This window comes from Alternaria novae-zelandiae (genome assembly GCF_023758075.1).
Source record: "Alternaria novae-zelandiae strain BMP 2774 chromosome Unknown scaffold_14, whole genome shotgun sequence".
NCBI lineage: Eukaryota > Fungi > Ascomycota > Dothideomycetes > Pleosporales > Pleosporaceae > Alternaria > Alternaria novae-zelandiae.
Window position 1 is genome coordinate 733,400 of NW_026056974.1, and position 18,156 is coordinate 751,555.

An 18,156-nucleotide genomic window follows, 5' to 3' on the forward strand; every position below is an offset into this window, starting at 1 on the left:
TGCGTACCTATGCTTGAAGACGGATTACCATCGTTGGCCAGGGTAGCCCTGTAAGTAACATTGAAACTGTACCACTGAAGCCTGAGTATCACCAGCCGGGACGGATCAGAGCCATGTGCCGGAGGATGGGATTAATGCGCATAGTGAACATAGTGAACAATAGCCGCGAGATTTCGCCGTTGGAGATGATTGTGGGATGGAAGTATGTTACCGACAGTCTAATGATTGTAGTAATGAGCTAACAATGCTAGATCCAGATAGCACAAAGATGGTCCATCCTTGCCTTCGAAGACACTACTACCCGGCGGCAACGTCACAATGCGACATAAGCTCTCGACTTCCAGTTTCTACAGCCAAACCCCAGCTTTCCAGTTATGCGATGAACGGCATTCACATGGTCGTACCGTGTCTCCACATCCATACCCATGTCCTCTGGGATCGCTTCGACGAGTATCACGGCAGAACTCACGAGTACATTGTGGTGCAAAGCCTTCGACTGATCCGAGACATCAGCAAAGGGGTCTCTTACTTTCAGTCGTGCAAGCTTGCAGTCCTGCGCCTCCCCAGATGAGGTGGGGCCTTGCGGCCATGCGGTGTCTTCGATACCCGATACGAGCGCTAGGGTCACGCAGAGACAGAGACGATACCGGGCGCCCTCAGATACTGCGGTCATTTGCTTCGGGTCAACGCTGTTCCCGGGCGTACACACTCGATCTGCAAATCGAGAAGCTCCAGCTTCGATCGCATGAGTTCGCACGGCCAGGTCTCAGGCTTGAATTTGTCCCAGACTTCATTCAAAAAGAGACGTCTCGCGAGCTCTTCGTGGAAGACAGCGGGTTGTTTATCGCTAAGGCAGGGACTTGAAAGACTTTAAGATGGCTATCCTCGATTCTTTTGATAGTCGCTGGCGTGTCTAGGCGGTTCACTGTGTGAAGGTCACCTTGGCTATGGTTAGCTTCGTCATCTCGAATCGAGCGATGTATTTGGAAACTTCCAGTAATTGGAACGTTGTCAATTCGTACTTGCTGTAGATTGTCTAGCTTGCATCAAGTACAGATATCCACTTCTCTTTCAACTGTGCTTTGGCGGTTTGGGCTGAGCACGAGCAACGTCATTGTGAAGTGCATGGAGTGAACAAAGCCGTACGAATAACTGGAGGCCCTTTGTTGACTATCGTGGCTGTGTTCACAGCCATTGCTCTACGTTGTCGCTTATAGACATTGTGAACGCATATTGATACCTATATTTTGTACACAATGTCTTGGGTGGGGCCATGACCGTTGAGACAATCTTCGCTGAAGAGAAATGCGTGTCTCACTACCAGTGTCTTGTATATGTACCGAACCTTTCCATTTCCATGCGGCTCTAGTAGTCCGCTTTCATGCTAACGTCACTGTTCCGATAGCTTTTTAATGAATGCTCACTGGATGCAAGCACCAAGGGGATAGAAAACAGCTGAGGCCGGTTGCGCATGTGATTCACCAGCTTCCAAGTTCGCCTTCTCGCTCTCTGCTTACGGCCTTTGCTTCGTCTCAAAGAATGTAAAGTCTGACCAAACCCAGGTGTAAAGCGTTCACAGCATCAGCTCAACCATGTTCCATCGACTAGACCATCTGCCACCCCAACGCGGCCTAGATAGCTCCTTCTATAGCTACACGACACTCGATGGCCTACCTCACCGATCCTACGCCCTCTACCTCCTGCGACGATGTGCCTACATCGTCGGACCTATCATGCGTCGGCATGGCTGGACTGTCCCAATGCTGCATGAGCTCTCGCAGTACTCTTCCTGCCATGGCAAGTCCCTGACTCAAAAGCAATACGGCATAGATCGTTATGGGAAAACTACAACCGAGATCATTCCGTTGAACATACAGTTACGTTTACGTGACGATCGCGATCCACGCCGTTTCGTCCACATGAACGACTTGGTAAGGACAATGCTGCATGAGCTTGCGCATTTTGCGCATTCGCGGCATTTCGTGGGGTTTTACAAGTTGAATGCTGCATTGTTAAACGAACTAGTCAAAGACGTCGAGTCTGGGGAGCTGCGTCGGCGTGTAGACTGGCACGACGTACCGATACGTATTGCGAGAACGGAAGAGATCGTATACACGATGGCTAGAGATCTGAAGACGACCTTTGCGGAGATGATTGGCGTTAGGAGGGAAGATCGGTACAGATATAGGGTGTAAGAGCCGCATATGAAAGCATCACCTTCAAGATAGACTTGATTAGAGCAGAAAGACACGGGTGGTGTTGGTCGAACGGTTAGAGACGGGTGTGGTCTAAGCATTCAGCTACGACTTGCTGAACTAGATGATAGCTCAATCAGTCGGTTTCACAGAGAGTACGTCCTCGAGGCGGATATCATCATCAGCCTCGAGTCGCTTGATCGTGACAACCGATGACTCAACAACCCTATAGCTGATGTGCGTGTGGACTGTCGTCGGCGCCCAACCCAGCATCTGCCATCCTAGTAGCTCCCAGAGTGTTCCCTCAAACCAGTCCTTGGCAAAAGCGTTCTCACTGATGCTCATTCTATATGTTCGCCCATCTTTGAAGCCGGCGAACTTCAACGACCTCACCCACGATACTCCTGGATCCGATTTCTCCCGTCCGCTTGTATTTAGAGGTGTAAAGCCGGTGTGAATGTTATGTTGTCTCCCTGGATGTAGTGTAACGTATTGACCTCTAGTCGCCCATGAAAAGCTCTCGCTAGAGAAATAGCAGATATTCAAGGTGCTGCGTGGCACGCGTTGGCCAGTCTCGACATCGGTGAACGTGAGCCCGCCATCATGAAGTATCTTGCCGTCGAAGAGGCTCGTTTCACGTTTGTGCAATGTAATCGGTTTGTCATGACGAAGCGTGAGACTGAGGCGGATGTTCAGATTGGTGGATCCGTCGATGTCGAAAACGTCGGGCGAAGAAGTGATGGCGACGTCGATAGATGGTGAACTAGCCATTACGACTGACAGAAATACAGCATCTAATCTGGAAAAGTAAAGGTGTGAGAGCAGTAGCTATACTCTTGGGTAATGCAAAGACAAATGCAAAGCTGCTGCCTTGACGCGTTGCGTCCTGCATGCGCCATCGTCAATTTTACAGAACTTCGGCCGGCATCGCTACTAATTCTCCCAGGCATTCATCTGGAACCATTGCGGGCTCTGCGATCGCATTGTTTCTAAGGATGTGAACGCTGATAGCCACGTCGACAGGGTGAGCAGATGCGTTCATGGGTGCTAGAGCTAGAGCTGCCAAACGAGAAATCCTATGGATGATGTCATCAGCCACGCTAACCATATCCAGCGCTAGCGTGCACACGAGCCATCAGCACATATCGTCACGTACGAGCTGCGCCCACTACACCAACTTCCTCTATTCATACGGATTTGCGCGACTCGTTTGAAAAGAGGGATCTGGAGAGATATGGATCTGATAAGACAAGGAGCGATATGCGTCCTGGCTGCTGCAAAAATTACAATGTTCGCACCACCCACACCAAGGGGAACGCCGCGACCAAGTGAAGGTGAAAGGGTCTGATGGGAGCGAGACCCTGGAACAAGACCCTGGAACAAGAGGCAGCATCAAGAGCTATCATGACCGAAACAATGAGTCTCATGAGCGCCCGCTCACAATGGAGAAGTCCAGTATTGATGTGCTGAGAAAGCCATATTTGGGTATCAGATGGCTCTCTGACGTCTGGAACTATCGCAGGTCACCTCGACTTGTCCCGTCTTGACCGCTTCTCAGCACAATCGTATTGTTCCGCGAAGTGAACGCGCTCAAGATGGGTCGATTTTACGTCTTCACTACGACTCACAATAGGAATTACCAGCCTTCACCACCCGATTGGGACAAGACGGCAGAAACTCGTGCAGCTCACCTCGAGACAATAGCAGCTTAATGAGAAACAGTCGCAGCCGTCGACAGCAGTCCTCATACTTAAACTGCCCTCCTCCTTGGCAGAATCTATCGTCAGACCACCCAGCTTCTTCTATCTTCTCATTACGACTTTCTCAGTTTACAGCACATTACCATACATTCGTCAGCACTCAGCTTCTTACTTCCATCTTTCAATCTTCACGATACCCATTACTCTTTACGATACCTTTCCATCATCATGTCTTCCTCTACTCTGCCCTCGGTTGAGCTGGTCTCACCCGGCATGCTTGAAGCTGCCACCATCTTGGCTGGACTTCGTCACGCTCGTCCCCAGGATCCCTTCACGACTCCCACAAGGTCACCTTCCGTCATCCTCCCTTCGGTTGAGCAGGCCTCACCGATCGATGTACCCATGGGAGCTGCTCGTGCTGGACACACCTTCGGCCCTCGCTCCACCGGCGCTCCTTCTCCGTCTGCTTCTTACAGCTCTGGCAAGCCTCGTCTGCTCAAGCTCAAGATCAGGCGCCCCAAGAACACCACCGCGGTCGACTCCACTCCCATCCCCGTGAGTCACGCGGCCGGCCTCCCCAACGCAGGATCTGGTCGCTCAGGTCTCAAGCTCAAACTGCGTTGCATCCAATCCGCCCTTCATCCTTCTTCACCCACCCCCATTGCTGGCGCTGGCCATAAGCGCAAGATCGATCAACTTGTCACCCAGTCTGAGGACGACAACGACTCCGAGGCCGACACCAAGCCTCCCAAGCGTCGCACGAAGCAGACCGCCCAACCTTCGGTGCCCATCTCGGTGCCCGCCCTGAAGCGCAACAAGCGCATTCTGGACCCGAAGCGGGCTGACCACGCTGCGCTCATCGCCACCGCCGCCAAGGCCGGCAACGAGTACTACGACTCGGACGTGGGCGACGTCGCTGGCGACGTCAAAGACACCACCAAGCCAGAACTGTTCCGGAACGTCACTTGGGGCGCATACGCCACCGACTACACCGACGCCGACAACTTCAAGGCCACTCCTGAGTTCACTCAGTTTGTCCCCGGCCGGTTCGAGCTTCTCGCCGACGGCACCGCGTTCGACCAGAAGCACAAGCTGGTCATCAAGCTCCTCGACAAGAACGGCAAGAAGCGCATCTTCGCCAACCCTCCCCCGCGCAACTGGGCTTCGCAGGAGGCCATCACGGCGCTGAACAAGCGCACTGTTCAGCAGATCCGGCGCAACACCAGCGTCCGGTTCCGTGAGGTCGTGCAGGCCTATGTGGCGGAGGAGCGCAAGTGGATCCTCGCCAACCTCACCGCCGGCAAGCCCACCAAGGGGTGGAAGGCCTTCGTTGAGGCGTTCAACCAGACCTTCGGAGGCAAGGTTCTCGCGGGTACGGCCGGCGCTCGGCCTTTGAGGAGTCACTCAAGTCTCACCAAGGAGGTGGAGAGATTTGGAGCTGACTTCTACATGAAGGGTCGGGTGCCGGTGACGGCCAAGAAGGTGGTCAAGAAGGAGTGAGTGGTGGTGGTGGCGGCGGCGGAGATGTGGTGTGGTGGTATCCGGTTTGTGGGTGCTGGTGGTGAGCTGGGCGCTGGTCGTCCGTAAGTCTCACCTTGATGATCATTAGCTAGTTGTGAGCTGGGGCTGGTCCCTTGTAAGCCTCAACAATTCATGTATACACTCTTTGAACACTCGCATGATATCTTTGTGATGACCAATGTTGACTGAAAGGATGGATTGTGTGCCTCCGGGCCATGCATGCTATATGTACTTGGTGAACTGCAACGTGTATATCGTCTTCCCGTTGCTATGACTTGTACCGTTCTAATCATTCGCAAATATATGTTACCTCTAGCCTTCACCCTTCGCACCCCGAAGCTGAGTCAAAACTCCATTGCATCCGTTGCCATGGCATTCACCCCCATTGATGCAAACACCGCCGCAACATCGTCGACTGCCTGCTCGATCTGCTGCTGCTCCTGCTGCACCATCTCCACACACCGCATGACCTGAGATCGCGCGGTATGCGCATCAGCTGGTCGTGCCCCTTCCGTACCCGCGAAATGATCTACGACATCAAATAGCTGGTGGCCGTAGCTATCGTCTGCGCTCGCGGAATAGCGTGAAGAGCTAGCGCCATTCTTCTCGTCCTCGAATATTGGAAGGTTGTATTTTTCTATCACGGTCTTCGTCATGATCGCGATCTCGTTGTGGAGGAAGATTGCATCTGAGTTGGAGTTGAACATGCGAAACAGTGCTGGTGAAGAGCCGGACCCGCTGATGTTGCATCGAAAGACTCGTGTGATGATGTTCCCGTAGAACAGGAAGTCTTTGAGACCAATGATATCCTTGAGTCTTTGGAGGATACTGTTGGTGTAACAGGACGTGTGTGCGTTCATTGTCTCGACCATTTTTACCGTTACAATCGATTGTGTGTGTTTTCGGTGCGGTTGACTGTTGAATGTGATGTTCTGTTGAAAGCTTCTGATAGTGGTTAAAATGGTAGAGGGTAAAGGGCCGTTTATAAGGGGTCTATAGGCTCTGAACTCAAGAGTGAAATTGGTTGAGTAGAACAAGAGTCAGATCATGGACCGTTCTCGGTCGACATAAGCGGCGGAGAAGGCTCTCATTCACATCGCCAAGGTAGGGCCACAATGATCGAATCGGTGAATTGGGTGAGCTTCTCAAGGGTCGCGACTCCCGCGGAGCGACTGCGGAGGTCTCAAAGCAAGATGTCGCAAGCTTCATCTTCTTGTAAGGCAAGGAGTGTGACGGGTCGGTAGTGACGGTCAAAAGCAGCACCTGACTGATCAGCTAGGTAGTAAGAGATGTTAATGCAATATATATATATATATATATATATATATATATAAGTATAGAAGGAATTTGAGAGGCAAAAGAGAAGGTAACTCGTCACTCCAATAAATACTTGCACTTACCTTGTGGTAAGTTGACTATTGCTTGTTTGGCCTCATTATCTAACCTCATTTCATTGTCCTATACGAGCGAAACATCAAAGTTAGTTTCAAAGTTTGCGCACGCAGTTATGCCAAAGCTTGTCATACAACAGGACTACGCTGCCAAGTGAGTGTAGGATGGAGTGACCTCTACTGCAAGCTGAGCCAAACTGCGCGCAAGACCCTTCAACCATGATACCTGCTGAATAGGCGCTATAGTCGCAGCAAGCACAGGTTCGGGCGTGACGGGTAGGCCAAGAGGTGATTGCAAAGACAACACAGCTAAGAGAGCAGCAAGATCCAGGACACCAATCTGACCAATAGCAGGCGTGTCTTGCACGGTACTGCCAAAGTGGAGACAAGAAGCCTCAAAATCTCTGCGAGCCTGCTCGCGCTGCTTTACAGCCAGACCCTGCTGTTCCAGCACTTTCCTGGTCTGCGCATCTCTCGCCATCTCAGCTGCCTTCTGCGCCTCGTCCAAGCGCCTGTAAATGAAGTCAACTACCACACATCGCGCGACAAAGACATCCTCTCTCGTCATTAACGAGAATCTCTGCGTACAATACTCGTGGAATCTCTGAATCAAAGGATGCAAGAGATCCGTACTTTCCAGTACCGACGGCAGGTTTGGATCGTCTTCGTCGTACATCTCAGAGAGTAAAGCTTCGTGCCACATCTGGATGCGCGGCCGGGCGCGTAAGAAGGAGATAAGATGAGCTTTGGCTATGTGCGCCGAGTCAGATCTGCATAGTATGTGTGAGATGAAGGTTAGGTAATAGAACCACTCCGCTGCCGAAGTGTAAGACTGAATCGTGGAAAAGATTGCTGGGATGGTGTACCAGCTTGGGCGAAGAATTTTCGGTTGCTGAATGGGTTGCATTTCGGCGAAACCGCACAACGTCGAGGTGGCCATTTGGACACGCTTTGCTTAGACTTCGTTGGGTTGCGGTAGCTGAAAGAAGCTCGTGGAATCGCGCATGCTCATGGAATGACCTGGATTGACGGTGTTGTGAAGGGCGATGTCGAGAAACAGTGTCTGGTTGATAGCGCAAGGGATGGATAAGTCCACCATTGAACGAGACTGCATCCGGAGGTGATATGAGTATGAGCGCGAAGCGGTCATGATCCTTGGGACTCCAGGTAACGATGTTGTTAGTTCCGGAACATATCATGTTGTGCTTTACGATCCAAAAAGGTGTGCAGGGTACTCAATGAAAGACACAAACCACCTTGCACGCGTCAGTGCGAGAGCAATCTCTCCACCACCCCACCACACATTGGAGCACTGTGGCCCTCATATAGAACAAAGACCACTATCAATTCTTACCAATTGTTTCTGCAGCCATCTTTGCTCTACACTGCCCGTACAACAGTGACCATGTCCACTCAGGAGGTTCCGGTAGAAACCCCCTTCCCCGACATGAACATCGACAAACAACATGGCCCTGTGCACGTTCACAGTGCGACCGCTACAATCACCAGGATCGCTAAGAGCCCACCGTCCAAGGGTTTCACCACTAAAGTGATCATGGTCGTGATGAAATGCACCGGCAACCTTGACACCGACACTGTCCTCATCGAGAACCCCGATATCCTTCGCATGTTTGTTGAGAAGGAGGGGAAGATAGTCATCAGTTTCACGCAGCTTCCCATGATGATACCGATCTGGAAGTTGGAACCTGCTGGCCCAATGCCGGACAACCATGGTCAAGAGGACACCGACGAGGACCTCCAGATGATAAGGAATGCTTGGAAAACCTGTCGACTTGTATGGGGGCGCCATGCGGGACTTGAAGAGCTGAATAGGCGAGCGGCTGCGACTATGCGTGCAAAGCAGAAGCAGGACGAGCTTGCTGCTCAAGCTGACAGTGGTAAACAATTGCGTTCTCTTCAAGTTGGTTGTTTGTGCTTTCGAAGTCTGTCTCCCCGCAATTGCGATCGCTGACCTTTGATAAGCTGAGCGTCCACGAGCAGTATTTGCACCATCACTATCGACTACGCCAACAACGACGCCGACAACGACTCCGCCACCATCGACGACTCCACAAGATAGCCCACCGAGGCATCCGTTCGTCATCCCTAGCGTACCAGCTTCCAAGAATTCTCGTCGCGTTCCAAGCCAGGCATTCCCGTCGGCCCCGACAACGATGACACGTCCTATGCGTATCGGTGGTCATACACTATTACAGCCAGAGGACGTCGAAGGGCATTGGAGCGACGCAGAGGAAGAGGTTGGGGGCCAGACTGCTGGTGACTCTGCATCGACCGGAGCACGCAAGCCTGGGTCTGGAGACCTCGGAGCATTAGTCCGGCGTCGCCAGGCCGAAATTGAGGCTGCTCAGGCCATGAGGGCGGGGCTGTCGAACCTTCTGGACGCACCTCGTGTGGAGGATGAAGGAGCTGGAGATGCGGAGCTCGTTGGTTTCTCGGATGTAGATGACGACGGTGATATTGAGGGACAAGTCGCGAACCGGTCGGAAGAAGAGCCTGAAGATGACAGCGAAGTTTTTGAAGACAGCAGCGAAGAAGCCGACGATGACAAAGAAGACGGAGACTTCGGGGAGTCTCTCCCTGTGAAGGGCAAGCGCTCGCAGGGTATCCTGAAGAAAGTCTCACGACCGTCTCAGAAGCAGCTTGGAAAGCGACCTGCCAAACCCACTCCGGCTGAAGCCAACACCCAGCCCCCCAAGTCAAAGCTTCGAAAGACTGGGGTTCCGATCTGGCCGACGACTATCATCACCACTGGTACCGCCGGACCGAGTCTACGACAGGTTATGGAAGAAATGGGCCAGATCTTGACGACAGACGCTGAGCGCCAGGAGTATATGCATCTCGTGTGGACGCGTCGTCGAGCCGCCGAGGAAGACAAGGATGCTACCGCCGAACAAGCAGTGCTTGCTGACCTAGAGACCTTTGTGCGTAATCACGGTATCGTGGACTTGCATAACCGGTGGGCACGATGGATGGAGTCTGGCGTCAAGACTGCCATGCCGATGTATAAGTCGAACGGAACTGGCGTGATGGACGCGGAGGAGCGGAAAACGATGTTCGAGAGGAAGAAAAGGGTGCGTCAGGGCTAGGAAGGTTTGGTGGGTTCGAGACGGAGTGAGAAGTTTCGGCGCGGGTTCATGGCGTTGAATATCGGTAGCAGGTCAAGGAAGCTTTGCGTATGATCCTAGTTGTTAGCTAGAGGGCAGAATGTCTTCGCTCAGCAAGATTAAAAAGTGGTGCGAATCCTCCATGTGCTGAGCATCGCGCGCGAGGAAAACTTCGTATAATCGCATGAACAGACGTTGGGCGTGTATTATTCGCTGGTATTCATGTGCGACAACGAGTATTGACGATAATGAGAAAATTGTTCGTGTTGGAAAGATGGCAGCCTTGGTCCTCGTCGAATGTCGTGAAGTTTGGGACTTCAGGGTCCAAGCACGCGTGTCGCGCACGCGAGATCGGCGCTAGTTTCGGTAACGATGACGTCATCATGGTGACAACAGCACCGCAACCACAACCGCGCATCTTCATCTACCTTCGGGGACATACTTGCAAGCTCGCGGATCTGACAGTCGACCCGAGACCTCGTGATGTTCGCCATAAGCGGATGTCTTTGCCTCCTTCTCAGCGAAGTGTGGACTTTAAACGCTTTTGACGCCGACGATGACCATCACATTGTCCACGACATCTTGCGATGCATGAGACGAAACCAATCTTGCAACGGCCTGTATCGGCTGTGCAGAGATTTTCCCGCACGCGAATTCACTATATCAATATCGAGCCGCTATGACCAAGTGGTCCTGGAAATCGTCGACATTGCTCGTCATCTTAATTGAACCACCAGTCTTCGGTACGTACTCGTGTGCTAACCATAACCTCTCTGCCTCTCTTGAGCTCAACGAGCTCCGAAATTGAGACGCTCAGGTTGGAAGTTACGGTGCATGAAAGCTCGTCGCGAAGGAAACCAACGGTAGAGCACCCCGTCGATCACGTTCTCCACCGGCCGCCATCAATCCGACCTCTTTGACTAGGAGGCCTCGCGCTCCTGCATCGGAATTTGCTATTACCGATAGAAACTTCAATGATATGGGAAGTGAGAGCAGCGTCCCGGCAGCTAGGTCTTGTGACAAAGAACCGAAGCAAGCAGCTAAGAAGCATGAGCCCGGCAACAGTGAAACAAATTTGCCTGGTACAAACATCAGCGAACCCAAATCAAAGCGACGCAAGACTATCAAGCCCAAGGCAGTCACAGAATCTCCATCTAAACACGAACCGAATTCCCCGAGTAGTCGTGCGCCACAAGGTCAAGGCACTCAACAAACTGTCGATCACCTCCGGGATAAACACTTCCAGCCCCAAATGCGTGAGAAGGGGGGACGCAATGGGAAGAAGGATAGTACGACCGAGACTCCAACAAGACGTTCGCATCGGAAGAAGGCTGGTGGACCGGAAGCTGGACCAACCACTCCTCTGGTAAAGAGTGTAAACAAATACGGCTTTGAAGTATGGGTCCCGGCTACCGGATCGAACAGCCTTACGGCGAGTCAGAGTGCGAAAGAGGAGACCGCAAAACTTCCTTCTCTTCAGGAAGACGATATCTCCGATGATGTTTCAGTCGAGCCCGCCTCTGATGCTGCTGTAGCTGGCTCACGCAACGAGACTTCTAAAGACGCAATATTCCAAAAGCACACTGGCTACGATACAAGGCAAAAGTCAGTCAGTGATGCCGTTAGGGGCGACGTGAACGAGGAGACGATGGCAATGGAGGACGTTGTCGACACCAACTTCATTCTAGAACGCCTGAAGACATACAATGCACAAACCCCCAGCAACAAAGACAGAGGTGCGCAAGATGCTATCGACCTGGAAAGACAGCCGATACCCGAGCAAGACGTTCAAATGATGGATGTCGATGACGCTCGAGTTAATGTCACTACTTCTGGCCTTGGTCGTGACGACACCTATTTCCAAGTCAACCACCATGCTTCGCCAGGCTCCAAACCGGAGAAGGAAGTTGTCGCTGCTGAGGTCGATAGCCCATTGCGAGACAACCGCGACGTTGGAAGAACGACACCTGGCCCCTTACACTGGCGTGCAGCAGACAAACGAACGGAAACGGGTGTCCACTTCTTCAACATACCTTTCGAGGACCTGCGTGAGATGACGCGACTTCAGGCTCTCGAGCGAGCGCGTCCGCAGTCATCCGATGAACTTCGTGCTTTGCTGGTCTCCGCGAATACCAGTAGCGAATCCAGTCCCGAAGAGTACACTCTCGCTGATGCCAGAGTCAGGCTCCAAGCATGTCGCAATGCGTTGTATGGCGTTCGACTAAGGGAGCGCATGGCTACGATGCGGATGGCAGCCGCTCGCGCGACGCAACAGCCGCGTGATAGTGTTGCACAGCTTGAGGTCATCACCGAAGAGGCACGGAAGGAGCTTCTTGCTGCTCAAGATGCGTTTGATGAGGACTTTCGGAATGTTGCTGTCGCCGAACAAGCCCTCAAGAATGTCACGGGTAAGCCCGTGCCAGATCTCCAGGACCCAGAGACGGAAGCGGATGCTTTGAGAAGGGAGAAGATGGTCAATGAGATCAATGGGGCTATTGCAGAGTATGAAGCGCAGGTGAAAGCGTAGTACGGTATCAGCTGAGGTGCACTTAGAGCAAAGATGTCTGGCAAAAGGATTTGGATGGCGGGGCCTGTATGATAATGTGTAGTAGAGGCATGTGCCGGAGACGTGTGATGCATGGTATCTGGGAAGGAATGAGAGATCACGATACAGTGATAAACTAATGCAAAGGTGCTTCCATTATCTTCATCAAAGTGCTCGCGCATCCGCTGACTAAGCTCGGTCTACAGTACGTTGATGCATACCCAAAGTTCTACGTACACACACGGATAGCATGGGAGACAAAATATGGCTCTACACTAAGTATTCAATGTGATTCAATGAGTAAACGTCTACAGAGGTGACATGCGACCCGAGCTCATGTGATGGCAGACGCGATAGCGGTATCGCTAGTTTGACTTCTATAGCGTTGTCTCAATGTTCGTGGGTATATCACTTATTGCTTCCATCAGTTGCTGGAGTTGGAACAATAATTAGTGCTGTGTATAGTCCTTTCAATGTTTTCTCTCGTTTTGGAGGTCGCGAGTGAGAGCGCAAGCGAAAGTGAGACAAAACAAAACAACTCTGCGCGCAAACGCCCACCACGCAACCATCAATAACAACACATCTCAACGAATTGTCTAGTAAACCCCGAAACATTAATATACCAAGACCAGTATGCGCGAAGAAGGCACCAAGATGCAAAGCGACACGCCAGACCCCCAGCAATTCTTCACGCCCGCGCCTACCCCACCGCTCAACACCACCGCGCCTGAGACAAATGCGATGCAGACTCCCAAGACATACAGACGGAAGAGGCCACCCACGACGTCGAGCAGTCTTACCGTCTTTGAACCTCGGCTCTTCGCTGTCATGCCCGAAGCCGCAGCCAGTGAGCTCATCAACACCATGCGCTTGATTCTCACCAGAGGCGGCCAAAAGAAGCACTTGCTGGAATTGTGGACGCAGAGGATCAAGAATATTCTCCAGAGGCTAGGGAACGGCGAGGTGACAAGGGTGTATAATGAGTTTGCGACTGCGCATGATCATCGAGAAGAGAGGTTGTCGTACAAGCTGCCTTTGGTCGAAGAATTGGCAGAGGAGGAAGAAGAGGCGGAGAAGCTCGATGAAGCGCAAGACGATATCGGAAGCCATGGCGCGTCCGAAGAGATTGCGGGCGAGGATGCTGCTGCCGACGATTCACTGCAAAAGAAAGTCAGCCTTGAGGTCGCACAGGACCTGGATGTTCACAAGGAAGACTTACCTCTAGCGAGAAATCTCCAACCTGTCACGATCGAACATGCCAACCCAAAGACAGCACTTTCGCCTCCACCCTCATCGCCGATACCACCACCTGCTCCAATCACTTCTGCAGGTGTCGCATGCGAAAGGCATACCCCCGCTACCTGTACAGTTGTACGAATCCATGGTTTTGAAGCTTTTCCCATGACAAAGGTCCAAGAAATCCAAGCCGACTATTACCCAAGCGCTATCATCGTTGCTATGTGCGTACATCGCGACAACAACAACAACCAGGTCACCCAAGTAGCAGCAAGTATGGATAACGGGCCAGTCGACTTCCTCCTCATCAACGATCCACGCATCATTGCGTTCCTAGGTTTCCGCCAGCCACCATACGATCGCGTCTGCCTCCAACCCAATCCTCGCCTAGATGAGACATACCAGATCTTCATGCATCCAGGTCTAGCATCGCGGGATTCGAAGGTTTGGCGAGTTGGCGAGTTGGTATCGGCGCGCCATGCGTATCTATACTGGTTGGACAGCAGGCAGACCGCAGACCCGAAAGCTCCGCCTACTATAGCAGAAGCCAGGATCCTGGCTCCTAAGATAGGTCGCCGGGCTAAGAATGTTTGGGAAGAGATTGAGAGATGTTGGAATCTGGAGCAGGGTAGTAGTGGGAAGCGTTACCAAGAGAACAGGATGGAGTATCTCGGCGAGGACCCAAAGTACCCTGAAGGAGAGGAGAGGAGATCGCGGAGGAGTATGTGGGTGTAGGGGCAGGACATGTGGTTGTATCTTTGATATAGCCGGACTGCGATGGAAGTTTCGGGAATACTGCAACTGTTTGACACTCCAGGCATGTCGTGAGTTATGCGTAGTCGCTACGGCCACCTCATTACATTGAGCGTGATGGCCGACTGTCTGTCGCGCGCGTAGTGTATGCGCATATCGACATCACTATCATGTAGTGATAAATCTTTCAAACATTTCGAGAATTAATGAATCCACGAGTGTACAGTAACAATTCCGGTTCCTGGTGTTAAGGTCCATAAAAAATAGGTGCAACTCACTCTGCCACGGGGCATTAATGGGTGCATCGAACCCTAACTCACACTATATTGCCGTATAATTCAGCTAAATTGTTCGAATATCAATTGGTTCTCCGGACACACTATCGATGTCCTTGATGTTGGGAGGCTGCGTCAGGGATGGATGGGGTTCAGCTGGGAAGCTTGAGCTATGACGCACATTGATTACTAAGCACAAATCCGGCCTCAAACCGCGACTGCAAACTTCAGTACTACACGTCGGCCAACAAACATCAACGATTGCCCGATGCCACAATCCTGCGAGCTTCGATGTCTTACCGAATACCTCGCGATATGGATACATTTTTCCCAGTCCTTACCTTCCATGGTAGCGAGACCATGCCACCTAGATAACGCGAAGACGACGCGTCCCTCCGCGCACCGACGAACGAAATCCAGCAAGGCTCCCTCACCCGATCAAACTTCATGACGCTTCACCCGATACCTGCTACAATCAACGAATAATCATGGATAAAGACCGACATCTACGTACATATGGTTGAACCGGTATACGGTGGTGTTGTGTCTACAGATCTTCGGCACCATTATCCATTTGGTCGTCCTCTGTAGACACAGCAGCTTCTGGCGCAACACTTGTTAGAGCTGTTCCATCCGGGGCGGTAGTCCCCGAGGCTTCCGTCGGCGGTGATACGGGTGCGGGCAGGCCGCCTGGAAAGGAGCCTGTCACGTAGGATTCATGGAAAAGATCACCTTCATCGTCCGATTCCGCGTCCGCGTCCGAGCCCGAGCCCGAGTCATTTTCATCAGGCTCTTCTTCAGGATCTGCCCACGGCCGTTGCGGTTCCTCGATAATTGGCACCGCCATCGACCGGACCTCATGGACACCTCTTAGATGCGCATCAGGAGCCAGGATCTTGCCTATGTTTCCTTGGCTGGATGTTGCCGGAACTTCCACCGGCTCTGCAACATTCGATGCCTCCGGCTCCGTCTCACCCTTACCCTCATCTTCTCTGCACAGACGAAGGTCTTCGAACGTCATTGGTTCATATGGCACTCGTATTCCAATCCTAGGCCATATGGGCCGCGCTGGGGCCTCATCCTTGGGTGTGCTCTGGAACATCAGTCCATAGTGGTCGTATAGCCTAGAGCGGTATACAGGCATACCGAGTGCCGGCACGTATCCATCCGGACCCCCTTCGGTCACGTCTTTGGGTGCATCTATCCCCTGGATGGGCCACTTTACAGGTTCTTCAGGCCGCGTCGGTCGCTCTGAGTATGGTATCCAACACTCGTTCAAAGAGTGGGGCCAGAATGCTCGGCATCTATTGGGATTCAGAAGACATATTTTCCTGCGAGATCTTGGCTCTAGAGCGACAGCTCGCGTATCCGTCTCGGGGAAGCCCACGGGTATGGTGGCATCTGATATTTCCTCTAATACTGGAGATTGAGGGGGCGAGTTGACAGGTGAGGCATGCTGCAGCTTTCGGTATGTGTGTCGTTCGCGGCGACCGGTCGTTTCCTCTGCCCACTCGGTGGTGACGAACTTGCGTTCGCCCAATTGGAATGGTTTCGAATCTCTCCAGAACTCTCTGGCGGGGTATGGGTAATTGATGGTCGCTTTGCCAGCTTTTCGGCTTTCACCTGCTGGCTTCTCGAGTATGGTCGCGTCGTTAGTCGGCTCACCACCTGCTGAGGCCTTTCCGGATGACTGCGAGGCGGAACCGGGCTTGCTTGTCCCTTTCCCGCGCCCATTCTTCTCTTTTCGGAGACGACGTTGACCCTCTTCGATGCCAGCTTCGCCATTCTCTGCTCTAGTGCCGATAGGATCGCGCGAGGGTTCACCAGTAGGCTGATCACCGGAAGCCTGTGGTGCATCCACCTGGCTGCCGCGTTCGCTTCCACTCTCAGGATATACCAAGTCTTCTGGATCGTCTCTGACTGCGCTTGTCTCAGGGTGCCAGCCCGATTTCACCGGCCCGAGCAAGTCATACGAAGTCAGCCAGTCCCATGAGCTCTCCCGTGCAGATATGAACAGGCCCTGTTCCGTCCGAATTTGTCCCCACCTGTCTTCAATGATGGTTCCACTGGACGTCGTTACTTCCCGTACATTCGAAGTGTTAGGCCTATCGTTCTTATACTGTGTGACTTCGTCCTGGCGTCTTTCCTCATGCGAGGTGTATAGGAGATTCTCCGTTTCGCTATCTATTTTACTGTCCACCTTTGCCCGCTCTGTCTCAATGGCTGCCTCATCCAGTTCAAAGCGGTGCGGTATCTCATCTGGGATATCGCTGTCAGCGTCGTCTTCCCCTGAGCGACGCAAGCCAACAAGTCGACGCCTGTACATCGGTGTCCACAGGCGAAGTTCACCTGGCCCGACGCGAGGAATAGCTCCTGCACTGTTCCTCATATCCCGGATCTGGTTTCCCAGATGATCTTCGAAACCTTGTCTGTAGCTTTGACCGCCAATGGCTCTTGAGTCATAAAGTTCAAGCAACGAATGCAGCCAGTCATAATAACCACCATCGGTGCCTGACGTTTCGAGCTTGTATGTGAGCTTCCGCTGCAGTCGTTCCGCCTCGGCAAGCATTCTTTCGTCCGGGTCCAGATATCGTCCCCTCCTTCGCCGATTGGAGGCCTCCTGATAGAAGAGCCAGTCTTCGAGTACTTGTTGCGCGGTGGTTGCCCAATCGTGGTTCTGTCGGCGTTCCACTCTGTCGAATCTCTTTTTATCTTTATCCTTCTTCACTTTCTTGTAGGCCTGTTGTGCGAGCATCATCGCCTTCTTGGCGTCTTTGGTCTGTTGTAAATGCCCACGACGATGACCAGTCTGCTGGTCTTCGAGATCTAGGGCATCTTGGTGCGCTTGAAATTTGGCCTTATATTCAGCTTCAATCGCTTCAAATTCGTAATACGCAGCGTGGTCCTTTTCCCAATCCTTTGCCTTCGCCGTCAGCTCTTGCCAGGATTCAAGGCTCTTTTTTATGGACTCCCATGTTTCGTGCAACTTCTTTTTTTTTCCTGGCTCTGTAGTCACCAAAACCAGGTGTGGCATGTATTTATTTCGGATCTCCGCTGCCCTTGGTGCCTCATCAGCTTTGCCAGTACCGTTCTTCTTCCCCCCTTTCTCTTGTTTGCCATCCTGTCCAGAACCACCGTTGCCGCGTGGTTTCCTTTTAGCCATATTCTCGTAGGGAAGGTCGCACTCGACGTGGGCTAATGCGGGATTGTTCAGCTGGACGTCGAAATCGATTGCATCAAATTGCGTAAGATCAGACCGTGGCATTGCAAGAGAACGGCTTGATGGTAATTGTACCATTTCGTTGACTGACAAAACAGTCCAAACAAAGAGCTATTGACCGTCTTCGGCGAAATCTCTGCCCCACCTTCAAACAAAGCCGCGCTCGTTAGGTACAGATGTCCGAAAAGGGCACAT

General features: G+C 52.3%; 5 protein-coding genes across 5 annotated transcripts; 3 read left to right on the plus strand and 2 right to left on the minus strand.

Moving 5' to 3' along the window:
• Positions 1-5,760: 5,760 nt before the first annotated feature.
• J4E88_007100 (uncharacterized protein) lies at positions 5,761-6,288 on the minus strand (the record flags this gene model as incomplete). Its single annotated transcript, XM_049400721.1, has 1 exon — positions 5,761-6,288. One exon carries the CDS (start codon positions 6,286-6,288, stop codon positions 5,761-5,763), a length of 528 nt encoding a protein of 175 aa, XP_049253669.1.
• Positions 6,289-8,212: 1,924 nt separating this feature from the next.
• On the plus strand, positions 8,213-9,914 carry J4E88_007101 (uncharacterized protein; the record flags this gene model as incomplete). The annotated part of the gene is made up of 2 exons (XM_049400722.1): positions 8,213-8,705; positions 9,028-9,914. 2 exons carry the CDS (start codon positions 8,213-8,215, stop codon positions 9,912-9,914), a joined length of 1,380 nt encoding a protein of 459 aa, XP_049253670.1.
• A 997-nt stretch (positions 9,915-10,911) lies between these two features.
• On the plus strand, positions 10,912-12,459 carry J4E88_007102 (uncharacterized protein; the record flags this gene model as incomplete). The annotated part of the gene is made up of 1 exon (XM_049400723.1): positions 10,912-12,459. The coding sequence occupies one exon, from the start codon at positions 10,912-10,914 to the stop codon at positions 12,457-12,459; it is 1,548 nt and encodes a 515-aa protein (XP_049253671.1).
• A 651-nt stretch (positions 12,460-13,110) lies between these two features.
• On the plus strand, positions 13,111-14,448 carry J4E88_007103 (uncharacterized protein; the record flags this gene model as incomplete). The annotated part of the gene is made up of 1 exon (XM_049400724.1): positions 13,111-14,448. The coding sequence occupies one exon, from the start codon at positions 13,111-13,113 to the stop codon at positions 14,446-14,448; it is 1,338 nt and encodes a 445-aa protein (XP_049253672.1).
• An 840-nt stretch (positions 14,449-15,288) lies between these two features.
• J4E88_007104 (uncharacterized protein) lies at positions 15,289-18,039 on the minus strand (the record flags this gene model as incomplete). Its single annotated transcript, XM_049400725.1, has 1 exon — positions 15,289-18,039. One exon carries the CDS (start codon positions 18,037-18,039, stop codon positions 15,289-15,291), a length of 2,751 nt encoding a protein of 916 aa, XP_049253673.1.
• Between the last annotated feature and the right edge of the window lie 117 nt (positions 18,040-18,156).